The 16,353-nt window shown below is 41.5% G+C and overlaps 1 protein-coding gene across 1 annotated transcript in view; it reads right to left on the bottom strand.

The window, feature by feature from the left end:
* epha4b (eph receptor A4b) overlaps positions 1-16,353 on the bottom strand; it is a 107,024-nt gene that overhangs the window by 75,012 nt on the left and 15,659 nt on the right. The window contains exons 2-3 of the mRNA XM_053233311.1: positions 13,868-13,932; positions 7,147-7,807 (exon numbers count right to left, since the gene is read on the bottom strand). Of these exons, the coding sequence (XP_053089286.1) occupies positions 7,147-7,807; positions 13,868-13,932 (726 nt within the window). The remainder of the gene's footprint in view (positions 1-7,146; positions 7,808-13,867; positions 13,933-16,353) is intronic.

Below are 16,353 nucleotides of genomic sequence, written 5' to 3' on the forward strand. Positions count from 1 at the left end.
CACATTCAGACAGCTGTCAGCTCCAGCAGCTAATAGGTTCGCTGTTGAAGTGATTCGCTCAAGCTCTAATCTGATAAGTGGCCTTCAGTGTGGGTCGTGTTTAGCTCCTTTTCAATGCAGCGCACATACACACACACACACACACACACACACACACGCAGAATCACAGCAGCCTTCTGAAGGATAATAGTGGAGAAATGTTCCACTAAGTCCATAACAATCCGAGATATAAGGAATAAAACACAATGGGGTCACTTATACTTGTACTTACACTGTTTTCATGTCGGAGCATTCAAAACAAGCAAGTAAGTAAAAAAAATCCAAGTTCAAATCCAAGTCCCGAGTCATGAGTTGTAAAGTAAGCCAGACTTAAGTGCCAGGACTTGAGTACTATGGCACCGATGGGAGCAAACACTAACATTGCTCAGAATTATATTTGTTCCTTCTATAAACAGAGGAATAATTCCGATCATTTCGATCTAGTCTTGTTCTGTTTGTTCATCTTCCCTCCTATAATGAAGATTTCTCCTGCTTTCTGTTACGTTACTGTATTAAATATGAAGAGACAAAAGGAAGGTGGAAGATGGTGAGATGATGAGAGACAGTTGGGTCAAAGTGAGAGAAAGATACAGAAGGAGAAAGAGAGTGAGGAAGAGTGGGTGAGCAAAGTCAAGGTGTGTGTGAGAAAGAGAGAGAGAGAGAGAGAGAGAGAGAGAGAGAGAGAGATGGCAGGTGTCTGGGCTTACCAGGTCTCAGTGTATCCATGTTGGGGCCATAATTGGTCGTGGCAGACACAGACAGCCTGAACGGCCTGTTTCAGCCCACCCCCAAGAAAGGAAAAAGAGAGGCAGACAAACTGAGACGCAGAATAAGTGTCTGCGAGAGAGAAACTGACACCTGAGACAGTGAAGAGTCCACACAGAAGAAAACACGAAGAGACAGAGAGATCTCCAGAAGATAAGTGTTATGACAGCACAACTCACTTTAATGGTTACATAATCCCCCTCTGCTGCAAAATCAGGGCCACAGCAGTGAATTATTATGCCGTGCTTTCGTACTCTCAGTGAAGCAGAATATGAGATGTTACACCTGCATTTTGTTGTGTAATTTGCTGTTTTATACTGGCAGTAGAGTTGATTCGAGAGGCTGCAAATGATAATTACTCACTTCCCCACAACACATGAGCTGATTATGGTCGACATTTATAATCATTCTAAATGCCAAAACAGGCAATGCTGAAAACATTGCGAAAAATCTTTTCATCGTATTCCAAATGATACCTAAATGAAATGTAAAGAGTCCGCATCCCAATCGGCACTACCATCCAAATGGTACACTACCAAATACCACCAGTTAAGAGTTTTTAAGTCATTTTCACATTTAAATTTTTACATACGTACACAGGCCATTTGCTCGAAAATTTCATTGCATTTGTTGAACTGTGAAAACTGCTTTTGAGCCCAAAAGCAGTCCGGAGAACTGATTCCTGGTCTTCTTAAATATGGTGGTCTGGGGTCTTCTGTGGTGTTCGGTGCTATCCACCATTGGCACGGCATGCCAAGTAACTATATGGCTATAAGTCTTCTTACATGAGAACGGCATGGCCCCTGGTTTGCAGGTATTCCTGTACAGTGACATGCCATGCATCCAAAAAGTGCTATTCTTCACCGCTTGAGAGTTGGCGCCAAAGGAAAACAATAAAAGTGAACAGAACCTAGTGCCTACCATTCTACAAACCTGTGTGGACAAAAGTGACATATGGAAATCCTCAATCGATCCATGGTTCGGAAGGAATTCTTCTATGTGAAAGCAAATTTGTGATTGAGTCCCTCCCCCAAATGAGCCCATAATTGGTCCTGGGAACTCAAGTATTTGGACCAAGTGTGAAAATGCCTTTATTTTCCTAAAGGGATTCTACTTGGAACTAGATCCCTTTCAGACAAACTGAACCGTCCTTTAAAGTTCTAGATCTAGATCCCATGATTGGCTAGTACCATTCTAATTGTTAAGAAATGAGAACTCTATTGTTCCCACATAAGAGGAGAGTTAATTCTGAGGTAGTTCTGGACAACCAACTTCTCTCATTTTCTCCTCATTTTGCTAACATGATTTAGTCATGCAGGGTTTCTCCTTTGCAATACCAGGAGGATCTGGTTATTTCTTTCCATGGAGACCACTCACTTGCTTGTTCAGCGTCTTGTCATCTTATGATTTGACTTTCACAGTGTGCCACCATACCCCTGCAACTGATCCAGAATGCAGCTGTACAACTTGTTTTGAATCTCCAAAGTTCTCCCACATCGCATTTCTGTATTCACTACACTGGCCTCCTGTACTCTGCCCACATCAGATTTAAAACACTGATGCTTGCCTACAGAGCGAAAATGGACCTGCACCTTATCAAACCATTCTCTGCACTATGTTCCCTCCGACCCTCCAACACAGCTTCCTTGATCCCTCAAGGAACAAGGAAAAGTTCCTGCATCGAGACCCTTCTTGGTACTATTACTTATAGCTGTCCAAACAGCTGAGTCTCTCACAGTCACTCACCGCCGTGGTCCGGGTTCAATTCCCAGTCAGGGAACCAACCCCAGCCACTGGAGGGTTGCACGAGCCAGTTCACTCTCAGTGCCGGTCCCAAGCCCAGAAATTGGGGAGGGTTGCGTCAGGAAAGGCGTTCGGCATAAAACTTGTGCCCAAATCAAAATATGTGGACGGGTGATGCCCTGAACAGGAGCAGCCGAAAGAGGAAAAAAGTATTCTTAGACACTGACCTATTTGTACTAGCATGAGGATGTGTTTTTGGTGGAGGCTACAACGCGCTTCTGGATAAGGGCGTCTGCCAAATGCTGTAAATGTAATTATGCTCTCTTGGAATCCCACTACAGGTGGCTGTGGCATCATTGGGGTTTGTACTCTCAGTTATAGGTCAAACAGATTGCTCTTTATAATGCAGTGCAATTTACAGCCCAAAATGAAGCCTCCACTGTCCCACCATCTATTCTCAATGGCGCAGAGAACCCATCATGCCTAATTTTCTGGAAGAAACAGCCAGGAGAGAGTGAGATAGAAGATACTGCTCTATGCTCAATCACTGACCTGTGGACTGTGGGTTCTTATCAGATGGTGCCATGCTGCTGTGCTGAAAGAGGTCCTACTTTAATGAGCTCTCCACTGAGACAGCTGGTGTGCTAGAGCATGCTAATCTACTCTAGTCTGGTTTGACTTTCTGGCCTAAGATCAGCTTTCTGGGACTGTAATTATATTCTAAGAAGGGCAAAGACCATAGAGGACAAGGAACTGCAGTCACGGGCAACTTGCAAGCTACAGCAAGCTGGAAATTTCACTAGAAAGGGCCAGGTCTGCTTTTGATGGATGACCGGCTACACCATTCCAAAAACACACCAGCTATATTGAGCCATATGGGCAATACGGCTGACACACACACAGACACACACGTACATACATATATAGCTTTAGGATTTACATGGGTGTGGAAAACCCTGAGAAATTTGCAATGAGCATTATTCACGTAGAGGTAATGGTATGGGTAATCTTCTTACTGTAAAAGGTTCAAAGACAATTCCAGGAACATGTTTAGCCATGGAGTCTACTTTTTATACATTATGATTAAATTTTCATTCCTCAATAAACTTTGCTCTGACCCAAATCAATATCAGTATCATTAGAAAACTTCTACAAGAGTGTTTTAGCCTTTGAATGCAGCATCCTAAATCACCACTCACTGTCACTCCCACAAGTCCCAAAGAAAGTAAAGAAAGTATGGTTACAAAATATGTGGCTTCACTGATATGAATATTTCATACACAGAAAGACGGTGTATGCGTCATAGAGACTGGGGGGCTCACTAAAATCCACACATACACAAAAGCACACTGCTCTGCATTCAAATCCTGGACCTTGCTGACTTCCAAATGAGCACTGGGGACACGCCGTGCGTAGCCAAGTCTAATTGAATTTCATCATTTTCTATTATTTGTTTGTCATTTTTAATGAAAGCACTTAGCCTTTTTTAAGCCACATCTTCCTGAGACCTTATGAATATTTAACGCCCAGCCAGACTGTCTCATCACATGAGCAGTCCCTGATGCTCGCAGCTGCTGGACAAGGAGGGGTGACAATTACGGAAAGCCACAAGAAAGCCATCCAGTGAAAAAAAAAAGGAAAAAGAAAAAAAATTAACCAAGAGCGGTAAGGTTACAAAAACAGCACTGTGCAAAATGTCAACAATTAGACTGGGTGGCCGTTTCAGCCTGGCTAATGAGTCCATTAGCAGCTACGCTGTCTAAAGGACGCAAGCTGGGGGGAAAAAAAAGCGAGACTCATTTCAATGCATTCTCAATGGGCTGACCTTTTGTTTGCTGAGCTCTGAAACCAGCAAGCGAGCTGACGGGTAAAAAAAAAAAAAAATAGTGCTAGTGGGTGAATCATCCAACTTTTGTTTCCAGTCAGACTGGAGGGACGGATTACTTCGGAAAGATTCGAATGACTGTTGGATCAGTATTAATAGCACCTCAGCTACACACCTGGACACAATTATGATCGAGATAGCACTGAAAAACAGAGAGGCAGACAAGATAATTGGCCTAATTTTAGCTCACAGCTAATATACACTAAGTTGAGACTTGTCTCCACCAATTCTTCGATAAATAAACCTTTTATCAGCGCATAACCATTGTCCTTCACCATTCTTCTTCCCACAGCATCTGTCCCTGGCTCCTAGCTAAAAATCAGCATTGCTATTGAACATGTTTACCCTCTGCTATGAGGAGGATTAGCAATTTCATTCCTGGGGATTTATCGAAGTCCAATAATCTTTCTCCAGCGCTATGAAGCCTCGAGCACAGCTGTCATCTCATTCCAGGTAACCTCACAGAGCTTTCACAAATACCTACTAAGATGTCTGCGAAAAAAACTGGCACACAGTTTCAAAATATGCTACAGGGCCTACATGGTCTGGATCTGCTTCTAAAGAAAAAGAAATGGATGGTACATGTAATGCCTAGCAGACAAAGTGCTGTAAACATTGTATTTCACCACATTTGTGCTTTAACTGAGAAAATGTTCCAGAAATCAAGGATGCATACATTATAGCCTGCATTTCCCCCCTAACAAAGACTCATTACAATCAGAACTAGCTTCTAATATTAGTTAATAATTCATACATGTATCTCATTTCAATTGTGATGGGCTATAATGAGAAATGAATATAATTAATTGCAACTTATACTGATGAATAGCATTAGGGAGAAAGACCTGATAACATAACGGAAACATTATTTGAGATTAGTTTTCAATCCAGTTGCAGAGAAGATGAAGGTTGGCGCCTGTTACGTGTTCATTCCAGCATGGATACTCGGATTGCTCGATCATTGCTGCCTTCCTCTAAGAATATACATTGGTGTTTTTCAAAATAGTAGTGACTCACTAGCAACAAACTACCACATTTCTACTGCCAAAAACAAAGCCATTCCTATTTAAGGACACCGTATTTCTTACGCAAACACTGAGACAATGAATTAGCGTACACACACCGACACTCGGATTCTTCGTAAGGAAGAAAATGCCAGCGAATACAGCGAACGGCATGCACACGACCAGCTCCTCAGTGGAACTCCTGCTGCGTTTCCACCTTGGCCATGACCAAACAACATGAAGCCACTCAGCAATCATTAGAGAAGAAGATATTATCGCTGTAAAATGAATCTCCATCGTCCCTCCAAAGCTGTGTTCGAGAGGAACGAATTGCTATAAGTTGTGGAGGAATGAGGGCATTTAAAAGTACTCAAAATATATCCAAATTGCAAAATCTGATTAAATGAGTCAAAAAAGACAAATAGATATGATTACATTGGACAATACTATACTCACAAGACCTATGAAGTGTAGTAATCTTGCCTTTCATTGAGACTAAATGAGACGCACAATAAGAACAGCTGGATTTAGTTCAGCATCTGCATTTGAAATGAAATTTGGAAGTCAGACACATGGATGTTCCCACTAGACGTCTGAATCTGCAGGCAGGGTGAAGAAAAAACCTGAGGCAAAAGCTTTGAAGAAAGTTACATCTCAATAACGTCCTCTCTAACCAGCAGGAATAGAGGCTTAGGATGAATAGGTGTGACTCACCAATGCCTTAAGCTATTCACACACACACACACTCACACACACAGAAACCACTATGTAACAGCTTCAGGTTGGACCAAAATTTTCAGAAAAATTTTATAAACATCTTTTGCTCTGTTGAACAGGCAGCCAACCATGCCGTAAATCATCTCAAAATGTACAGGGAGTCAAAATAATGCAGCGAAATGAATTTAGCTTCGAAAAACACTGGCACTGAGACACCAAATACTCCAAGGGTAATGTCTAGGGAGTTCATTTATACCACAGCTATTCTAAATTCCTGAATCTGATTGGTCAGGAGGTATTGATTCATTTTCTATAAAATACACTACAGTAGTTCTGGCTGCAAGGTTTATATTAATGTTCCAGTTCGTTATAATTTCTAGAATAAAAGCTCATTCACAGGAACTTGAGTGGCGCACGTGGTGTTATTTAACAAAGAAAAAACATCTAATCGTTGATATGGTGACGTTTTCCGGAAGAAGACGTTTATCAGCGCTTTGTAACAGTCAAACCAGTGGCTACTGGTTTCTTCATTGTTTGCTACGTAACTAGAAGAAAGCTTACTGATACAAAACGATGACACTGGAGACTCCTTCCATTTCTGTTAAATAAACTTCTCCTTACAGAAATCTTGACCATATCAATGATTATACATTTTGTATTTTGTAATCTGTTTATCATTAGCCGTACGTATAGTATAGAAATTTCAACGAAATTAATTCCTTATAGAAAATTAATCAACACCTTCTGACCAATCAGAATTGGGAATTCAACTGTGCTGTGATACAAAAGACGTTATAGGGAACCAACCCCAGACACTGGAGGGTTGCACAAGCCAGTGCATTCTCAGTGCTGATCCCAAGCCCGGAAAATGGGGAGGGTAACAGGAGCAGCCAAATTACCCCAAAGTTAGAAACTTTCAGTAGTCTTGGCTAATTAAATGAAGTGGATTCAGACCATGGACCCTACGTATATGGTATATGGTAAGATACTCACGCTGGCAGTAGTCCTTGCCCTCCTCGAAGCCTGGCTTGCAGATACAGCGCCCGATCGGTACCAGCCACCCACCATCGGCGCTGCAGTACATCTTCGGTGACTCAAACTCCTCGGAGTCGTTAACGCACGATCCATGCACCTCAACAAGTGCCGAATCTCCCCCTGTCACGGTATCGGGGAAATGCGCCAGGTTGTGCACGGCGGCCGGACACTTCTTATAGAAAACCCGCAGTGAGACAAGAGCGATGCATGCACCAACATCCTGAAAGGCCAAGTAGAAGCCCTTTTTGCTCAGGTTGCTGATATCCCGAACCTCTGTGTTCAGTTTCATGACGCGGTCGCCAACGTCGGTCTGCGTGAAGCTCTCATCTGCAGCGATTGTGTCGATCTTGACGTACTGGCTCTCCTTGATGAACCACAGGTTGTCGTTGTTGGACTCGTGGTAGTACATGTTGAACGTCTCTTTGCAAGTCCCAGGGACTCCGGGAAGGCTGTTGCAGTCACGCAGCGTGAACTTGATCTCGATGTAGATGCGCTGAGCGCCGTGGCGGGCGATGTGGCGAGTGCGGAGCCAGTTGTTCTGGTTGGCCTCCATCACGTTGCACACTTGGTACGAGCGCATGGGCGTGTTGCGCTCGTCCATCACGCTGATCTCCTCCCACTACAGGAGAGGCAGGAAACATGTTAAACGTTAAGGGGTACATGTTTTGCAAATCAGTCACTAATTTTGAATTGTTTGGAGTTAGAGTTTGCATTAACAACTCCTTCTCATGCTAACTTTAAATGTTTCCGTTTTAATTCACACTTCCTGTTATCACTTACGTTATAAGAGTTATAAACAGTCTTAAACTCTCTGGCCTCTCTATAGAACAGAAAAAATGCAGCTTGTCATGTTATCAAGAAACCAATCTTATAGAAATCCTTTGTGATGTGTGATTTTTGTTTGCCACAGCCAAATCGTACAGGGTAAAGCCGACTTGACGGGAAAAAATCAGCTAAATCTGGAACTCTAAGGCTTTCTTTAGCTTGCACCCTCAGGTGGAACTATCCAGGTACAACACCTTGTTAGTACCTTGTACCATCCAAAGAACCCTTGAGTAACGTTTCCTAAGATTATACCTATTCCCTTGTGGTGATTTTTTTTAAATAAACAATAATGTAGATTAATCTCAGGTTAGCTTTATAACCTACTACATTGTCCTGTCCCTATATAACTCTGTGTTATCCTTTAGCCAGGAAATTGCATTAATTGTGACCAAAAGACAATATTGTGGTGATACATTCCCAATTAGCCAACGAGTTGCATGTTACATTGTTGGGACATACTGTAAATGGCACACATCGTGCTGATGTTGGCCAGATGTTTGTGTGCTATATGGGTATGCTAAATACTACTGTGGAAAAACCAAAACCTTCGCTTAACCTCAGAAACCAAAAAGAAAACTTTTGCCTCTGTTAGCTTTTCAAATGACAGCTGCATTTTGTGGAAACAAGCATTTTTTTCCCCTCATGGGGTGCAGCATGATGTCCTCAAAATGTCAGAAATATCTGTCTAGCTAAATAGGTTCAAAGCTCAGAACCCAAAATAAATCAGCATTTTGTGAAAATAAGCTGAAAATAATCTGTTTTTAATGGGGCCAGCAAACAGTCCATGAATGTTAATGAGTTTTCAATGAATTTTCATATTATAATCTCATATTATAAGGTATTAGCGTGGGTATGTGTTAGTATATGTGGCTCAGTCTGTGCAACTTTGTCTACATCTGCTTTCACTTGTGTGAGGTTCTGTACCCGAGGACACTTCTCACATGAGTAAGAAAACATCTCAATTTCTTAAAGAGAAAGAAAATAAACCAAGCAGGAACAATCCCTCAAAAGTCTGATCCCCCCAGAAGATTCCGATTTAGCCAAATAAAACTCAGATCCCAGGGTTTATGGATCTCATCTTGCCACGGAGAAACGTTCGGAAACCGCCGTCTCAGTTAAGAGCTTGAGTGATTTGAGTTACTGTTAAATGAACTGATGTCTGGTTAGACATCAAGCTTTGGGCCATAACATAAAAATCTCAGGGTTCTCGAATGTCTGTATCACTAAAGTCGTCTCTTTAAAGCTTTTCCCATCCTGTCTGAAGCTAGCCAAAGGAGAACCACAGTATTTAAGACGTACTTATTTGCTAGCTTTTAACCTTTTGAAGGGACAAAAACTTTGAACAATTAACAAGTCTAGACGAATACTAGGCTTTTTGCTGAACTTTACGATATTAATTTGCATGTACTCTAGCTGTGTTTCCTTGTAGATAATATGCACACTAACTAGCTAAGTATATTATCTACAAGGAAACACAGCTAGAGTACATGCAAAATTAAAATCGAAAAAAATAAAACACAAAATAACTGGTTGCGCTGGATCAAGTGCTATTCGTTAAGCTGTTGAATAACGACGGTGCAAACATGGCACAAAGCCAGTACGACGTTACCGACTTGAAAGTCTATTGATACTTATTAGATCTTAGCTCTCCTATCTAATATAGGGACGTAATATGAGGCTGCATCCATGGTCCAGTTCGACTACATTTGTCTAGCTTTACCACAGGAAATTGTTTGAACACACCCAAGATGTATCAGAAGAAACTTTCCAAAGAAATTTTGAAGCAAAACTATTTTCCACGCTTCCTCTGCTCATTTGAACCGGAGATTTGCGAGGCCATTCCTCGAACCTGCCATGATGTTATAGGCTATAATGACATGATTACGAATGGAGTACAGTTAAAATATATCAACTGAGACACGAGGGTCAATTATAAGTACGGCCTGTGTTTAAACGGAGACATGTGTGTGTGTGCGTGTGTGTGTGTGTGTTCGCCTTCAGTCCACAGGCGGACATTGCAGATCACATCAACGTTGCTACGGAATGACTTTCTGGATGGAAAAAAAGGCTAGCTTTCCCTAGAGTGCAATGAGTGTGACATTTGGAGAAATAATCATCCGGTGAAAAAGACAGGCTTATGAGTTCCTGTTTATTTATTTTCAAAAGTTAGTCCGCACTCAACTTTTATATTTCCATTGGGAAGCCGTTGCTGGGAGTTAGAAAGTGGTTGAAGTTTTTTAGCAGGGTGTCTGGTGCACATACACGCACATCAGATGCAACACGTAATAACTGCCATGCCATATGGTGAGCTGAGTCACCGTATAAACGACATGCAATTACCATAAAATGGCTAGCAATCGCCCACACACACAATGGTACATGCACAAGGTTAAAAGCATTCTGTTTAGACAGGAGGTAAAGGTTAGGTACTTTCAAGCAGCAATGCTGTCAGGAGGATAATGTGGGTGTCTGGTTCCCTGCAGCCCTTGGCACTTTGAGAAAAAAAAGCCTTAACTCCACTCATCAGTCATTTTTCGGCATTGCCTGGCAACTTTGAAGAAGGGCAAACATGTCAGTTGTCTGGCTTAACAGAATTTCCAACAGTAATTATCTGGTAGTTTAAGATCATTACTGTCTTTAAGTCCACAAAAGAACATCTGTTTTTTAAAAGGAGGGGTTCCTTTTGAACAGCACGTGATTAGGTATACCTCTTTCCTGGCGGCCCGATGTGTTGGGTTTTAGACACACACACACACACTCACACGCACATCTGAAATGAACTTTGAGCATCAAACCAAAGCCAAACTTTCACATCTGGCTTGGGGCCGAGGGAATTGGTTCTGGCCTGCCAGGGTCAAGTGGCACATTTGAGTTGCTAAGGTAAATATTCAGCGGAGCTAAGCAAACAACCCTGGGAAATGACTGCCTTTGCTCCAAAGGTGGGTCTGGCTGTTGAAGGTCAAAGGTCAGCATGCTAATCTCCATGTATGCCAGCCAAGACGCAATAGTGAAAGTCCCAAAGCTCAGCACCTTCAAGTGGTCACCTCAGTGGGGAAACTATCAGTACTTTGATTGATTTATCCTTAGTATACGCTACGGTTCACGGTGGATCCACCTACCCCGGGAACACTGAGTCCCTACTAATCCATTCCAGATCACCACGCACACACACACACACACACACACACAGCTAATTTAGAGTACCCAGTCCACCTAGCGGGATGTTTTCGGGAGGTGGGAGGAACTCGGAGGAGGCCCATGTGGACAGTAACCCCAGATCAGGATCAAACTGAGGACCCTGGAGCTGTGAATTGGCAATTCTACCTGCTGTATTACTGTGCTGTACAATCTGGGCTAAGCATTGATGCCAGCTGGAGACTTGGAGAAAAGCTCACTCAGTAGTACAACAACAACTTGCTTGTGCTTCAGGGACCCAAAATCTTGTCCATCATCAGTGGTTATTTATGGGCTCCTGAGGGGCACAACACTCTATCATTGGGAAATCTAGGAGTCCAAGACAGCAAAATTGGCCGTGCTCCCTGGCTGGGAGAGATGGCATTACTCTCTCCTCTGTCAATCTGAGCAACACCAATCGTAGCAGCAAATGGGTAAAAACCTCAATTTTAATGAGAATGGGATTGGATGTTTGGAATGAGATGTTCAATACTCAGATGTCCACATATTTTTGGCCATATAGTGTATTTGAGTGTTGCAGACAGCCCAGAGACCGAGTGCATGACTTTTTGCCCAGCCAACGCTTTCCATTTGGCTAAAGTTAAGGCTAGCAATTGTATATGTATTAGGTACATAAAATAGATTCAGATTAACATAATCTGTTCAATCACCACCAAAAAAGCCAACAAAGCTTTCAGGGAGATAGTTTGTTTTTGGAGAAATGGACAGAGAAGAGTGCAACTGTCGCCATCCTCATCCTTAGCAATAGCTTCTTTACTTCAGCTGTCTTTCTACTTTCTTCAAACCAAAGGGAAAGAAAAAATCTCAGCTCTGCTAGATCATCCTGACCTACTACACCAAACGTTCCCAAACAGACCTTTGCAAAGTAATCTCCACATTCCCACCAGACGATCATGCCTGCTAATCTCCTTAATGTAAACGGAGGATGCTTTCTAGTGGTACGGTAATCGCTAAAACCCACAAATCCTTCCTTACACTTCTACCATGCACTCATTGTGCACTGATAATTGTTTTCACAGCCATCTGACTCAACCATGCTGTGTGCTAAATGTCACTGTAGCTCTCAGCTTTTTTGGACATGGATGGCTGAATCACATTTGCACCTAAATAATGGCCAGTTAGATAACATGTACAGCATTATGTTAGCATTATGTAAGCCCAGTTTTGGTCCCAAAATTTGGTCCTGATGCTTTCGAAAAATTAGGTTTAATACTGGCCAATCTTGGTGGGGGGTGTAAATAAATTGCTGTGTATTTGTCTGTTTGTGAAACAAGTACGGAGATCCGATCCAGCTTCTGGCTGCTCCGTTAAATCATTAAAACAGGTGGCTGTGAAATCCTGAAGATTGATTTCCTTTAAAGCCCAGTTTGACTTTCGCTAACTTGATTATTTTTAGCCCGTGCCGGGTGTATCATATAAAGGGAGAGACGAAGCAGCTCTCCTCTCTTCTCCTTATCTTTCTCTCTCTCTTTTATGCACAAAGGATTATGTTGTGATTTAAGAAATCTTAATCGTAGCTTCTTCACCAAATAAGAACTGCATCTGGCCATAGCACTAAGCACTAACCATTGCTTTAGTAGAAAATATGTTAGATATTTAAACCCTGGCTGTCTGTGGAAATCCTACAGATGACCTTGACACACTCACACACACACAGTGGACATGTACAAAACTTCAGAACATGGTTTCTACACATTGCGCTTTTGACTGGCTCATAAATATTCATGAGCAGGTGGAGCTCGACTTCCTGCTGGAATTCATTCTGTTGATGTATTGCGTTTTCGCTGTGATTATGAGTCTTGGACAAAAAATTCAAAACACTTTCTTTTCCATTGGAAGGAGAGAATTTGGACAGAATACAATACAGTTCTGGTTTCATGCACAGCATGCTTAAAAACATCGCTAGTTTTCTGATCAAAGTTGTAACAAACCGAACTGCCTCCCATTGGATTATATAGAGTATTAGTGTGTATTACATGTTGCACAACTATTCATTTTTACCAGTAGACCAGTAATTTAAAAAAATAGTTAAAGCATAAACTAATTCAGGACATTTTTTAATTCATTTTTTAGCTATTTTTTTTTATTTAACAGTGATACACAGGTTTTATATTACATTTCCTGCTTCAGTTCTTCTTTAGGCTACACTGTTAACAATGAAAATAAATAAATCAATGCAATAATTATGCAACATAACAAGTCTATGTTTCATATTACACTATTTTTGGAAGCACCAAAATGCACTCGCGTGGATGACCAGCTGAAATTGTTGATTCTGGAACGGAGAGCGCGCAGCATGGAAGCTCATGTCTGTAAACACCTCAACGTCTTACAGTATAACTCAGTGATTGGTGTTTCTTGGATGGAGAATGCTACATCTGCAGCATTTTTTTTTTCTACTGACAAGCTCTAAACTTTCTGACTAGCTAGCAGTTCAGTATGTGTGGATATGGACACCAAACTGCGATATCATGTAGCACAATCGTTTGAGGGCCCACAACTGGTAATTGTATACCTACAAACAGTACATTCTACCTGATCAAATGGCCAATATGTGTGATTGTAAGGTAACTGGCAGCTCCATATAGATGAAAACACTTGAACGGGGTTAAAATATATTGAGCTATTGATATTTGGTGGCTCTTTAGCGGCTACTCACCCCTTCTGCTGGATACGCCTCCCATCCAAGGTCCCCCAGAGCCGACATCGAGTCCAGTAACGTAACTACAGAGCGAGAGAAACAGGAAATAATTTAGTTTAATATTTCAATTTAATTTGATGTCACTGACATCAACTTTTGCAATTGTTTTCTGGCTTGTACTCAATTACTACCTGGTAAACACAATGCTCCTAATCTCAATATTCAATTTTCATCCCCCTGGGGAAAAAAATCACCAGGAAAAAGTGCTGCCCTGGGAGTCTTTCAATAACAAACCACTTCAGGACCAACCTGCATTTGAGAAAGTGTGTGTGTGTGTGTGAAAACAAACCATTGCTCACACTCTACATTTCAGCACCAGGAGTATTAAGGGAATCTGAAGCACTTGTGCAGGTCATGTAAGGAAATGTATATAGGAATGTTATATAAGGCTCCTCTTTCAACACAGACACACTCCCCTATTCCTTGTCCCGAGGCTCTGAACTATGTTTTCCCAGTCTGTTCTGCATTCCAGGGTAATTAAGGTCTTGGCACCGCACGGCATCAATTTTTCATTAGCTCCCATCTGCAGATGCTGCCGTCCACACTCAGGACCTGAGCAGAGACGACGATGAGTGCAGCGAGATCTGGCTCGAAACGCAGCCGAGTCATGCTCACGTGCGCACAAACACACACCTCTCTCCACAGCGTAAGATTTCAGAACAGACAAAAGCATACTCACATGCATGAGTATGACATGCTAGCAGGAGCTAAGCTAACTCGGCAGGATTTCGGAGTGGATTTGTAGATGTACGCTATACGCACATTTACAATATAACTAACAATTCAATCACTATAAAGAAGGTTTATCTAATAAAATTTAGCCACGTAGGTGTTTTTTTTTTTTTTATATGCTAAACTGCACTGCCACTTGTAGCACTTTTCTTTTTTTTTTTGGAATGAGTTTTCTGTTTAGATTATATCATGTTTAAATTTTAATCCTATGCGTTAACGCTCTTAATTAAATATGCCTTACAGCAGGCGTATGCTAATCAGCTCCTAAGTTAAAATGATCACAGTATCGGGATGGATCACACTATAATGTGATATTATTTTCAACATTTCTGGCGTTCTTTGGTTCCTTATTATTTATACGGTCCTTTAATTTCAGTTTCTGAGTGAATATGCAGTAGTTAGTTCCAGTCCACTAATTTGATTGGTCGAGCAGCATCCAAGAGTGTTTATATTTAGTATAACCGCAGTGTGTGTATCACACCGCTCGTCTGTGTTCGCCACGTAAAATTCCACTTCCTAGTTCGAAACGGTTACTACAGTAGAGTTAGCGACGTGATCAGTAGACATGGTGAACGATACACTTTATATGAATAGATAATCACGCTGCTCCATGTTCAGGGTTGCCAGATTGGGCTAGTTTAATACTAATTAGTTAGATCTTGTTTTATAACAAATGATCTGAAATAAATCAATCAATTTCTGCAAAAAGTGAAAGTGTAAGTGTGTCTATGATGTACAGAACCATTTCTATTATAAAATATATTGCAAAGATTGGGAGGTGGAGTGGAGTATGGAGTGGATAATGTCCGTATATCAGAAATACGTGTGAAATACTTGTTTCACAGGCACACGCTGAGAAAAACAAAAGCCTCCCTTTTCCAGTGCACAGCTTCAGGCTAGTTTCAGGTTGGAAATTTTGCTGAAATCTGGCAACCCTGGTTAATGCTGTTAAACACAGTTGAACGAAGGTGTGTCTAAAACCGCTCAAAACAAGCTGCTTGACTGTATACTGGATGACTGTATGCTGTCGGCTGTCTTACTCTGAACATTCACTACTTTGTAATCTATAGCATAAGTGCAGTAGCCCTGACAAAATCTATGCTCATAAACCACAAACTTTAAGGGCTCAGAACTGGAGTTCCACGATAATACAGCGTAGTTTGGATAAAAGACAAATGGATGTGGGGTTGCACACATTTACGGTCAATAGTTTTGAGATATTGCTGAGCTAAGGTTACTTTTACTTCGCTATCTATATTTTCATCAGCCATATTATTTACTTTAAATACTTAACTGACAATGTTAAATTGTTTGGTGTTTTTCAGTCAAGTCAGAAGAGATCAATACAAAAGACAAGAAATGATCATCGTTTTGATTAAATGTACAGCAACCGAGGAAAGACTAGAACAAAAAAAAAAAGGAGAGAGTGGAAGAAACAAAGGGAACAAGTTGAGATTTTGATTTACGACATGCTGCCGCACAAAAGAGTGTGTGCGTGTGTGTGTGTGGTGCCCCGGTTTGATTTATAACGACAGCGGTGTGTTTGTAAAAGATTAATGAACAGTGATTCATGTTTCATAAATAGTTTCCTCCGCACCGCCTGCAATTCTTCACCCGGCGAGACACGCGTTCACGCTGCCGCTGTGTTGAGCGTGATGAAAAGAGCTGGAAGCGGCCGCAGATAGAGTATGCTTCCTGAATGAGTGTGTGTA

This window comes from Pangasianodon hypophthalmus, chromosome 4, assembly GCF_027358585.1.
Source record: "Pangasianodon hypophthalmus isolate fPanHyp1 chromosome 4, fPanHyp1.pri, whole genome shotgun sequence".
NCBI lineage: Eukaryota > Metazoa > Chordata > Actinopteri > Siluriformes > Pangasiidae > Pangasianodon > Pangasianodon hypophthalmus.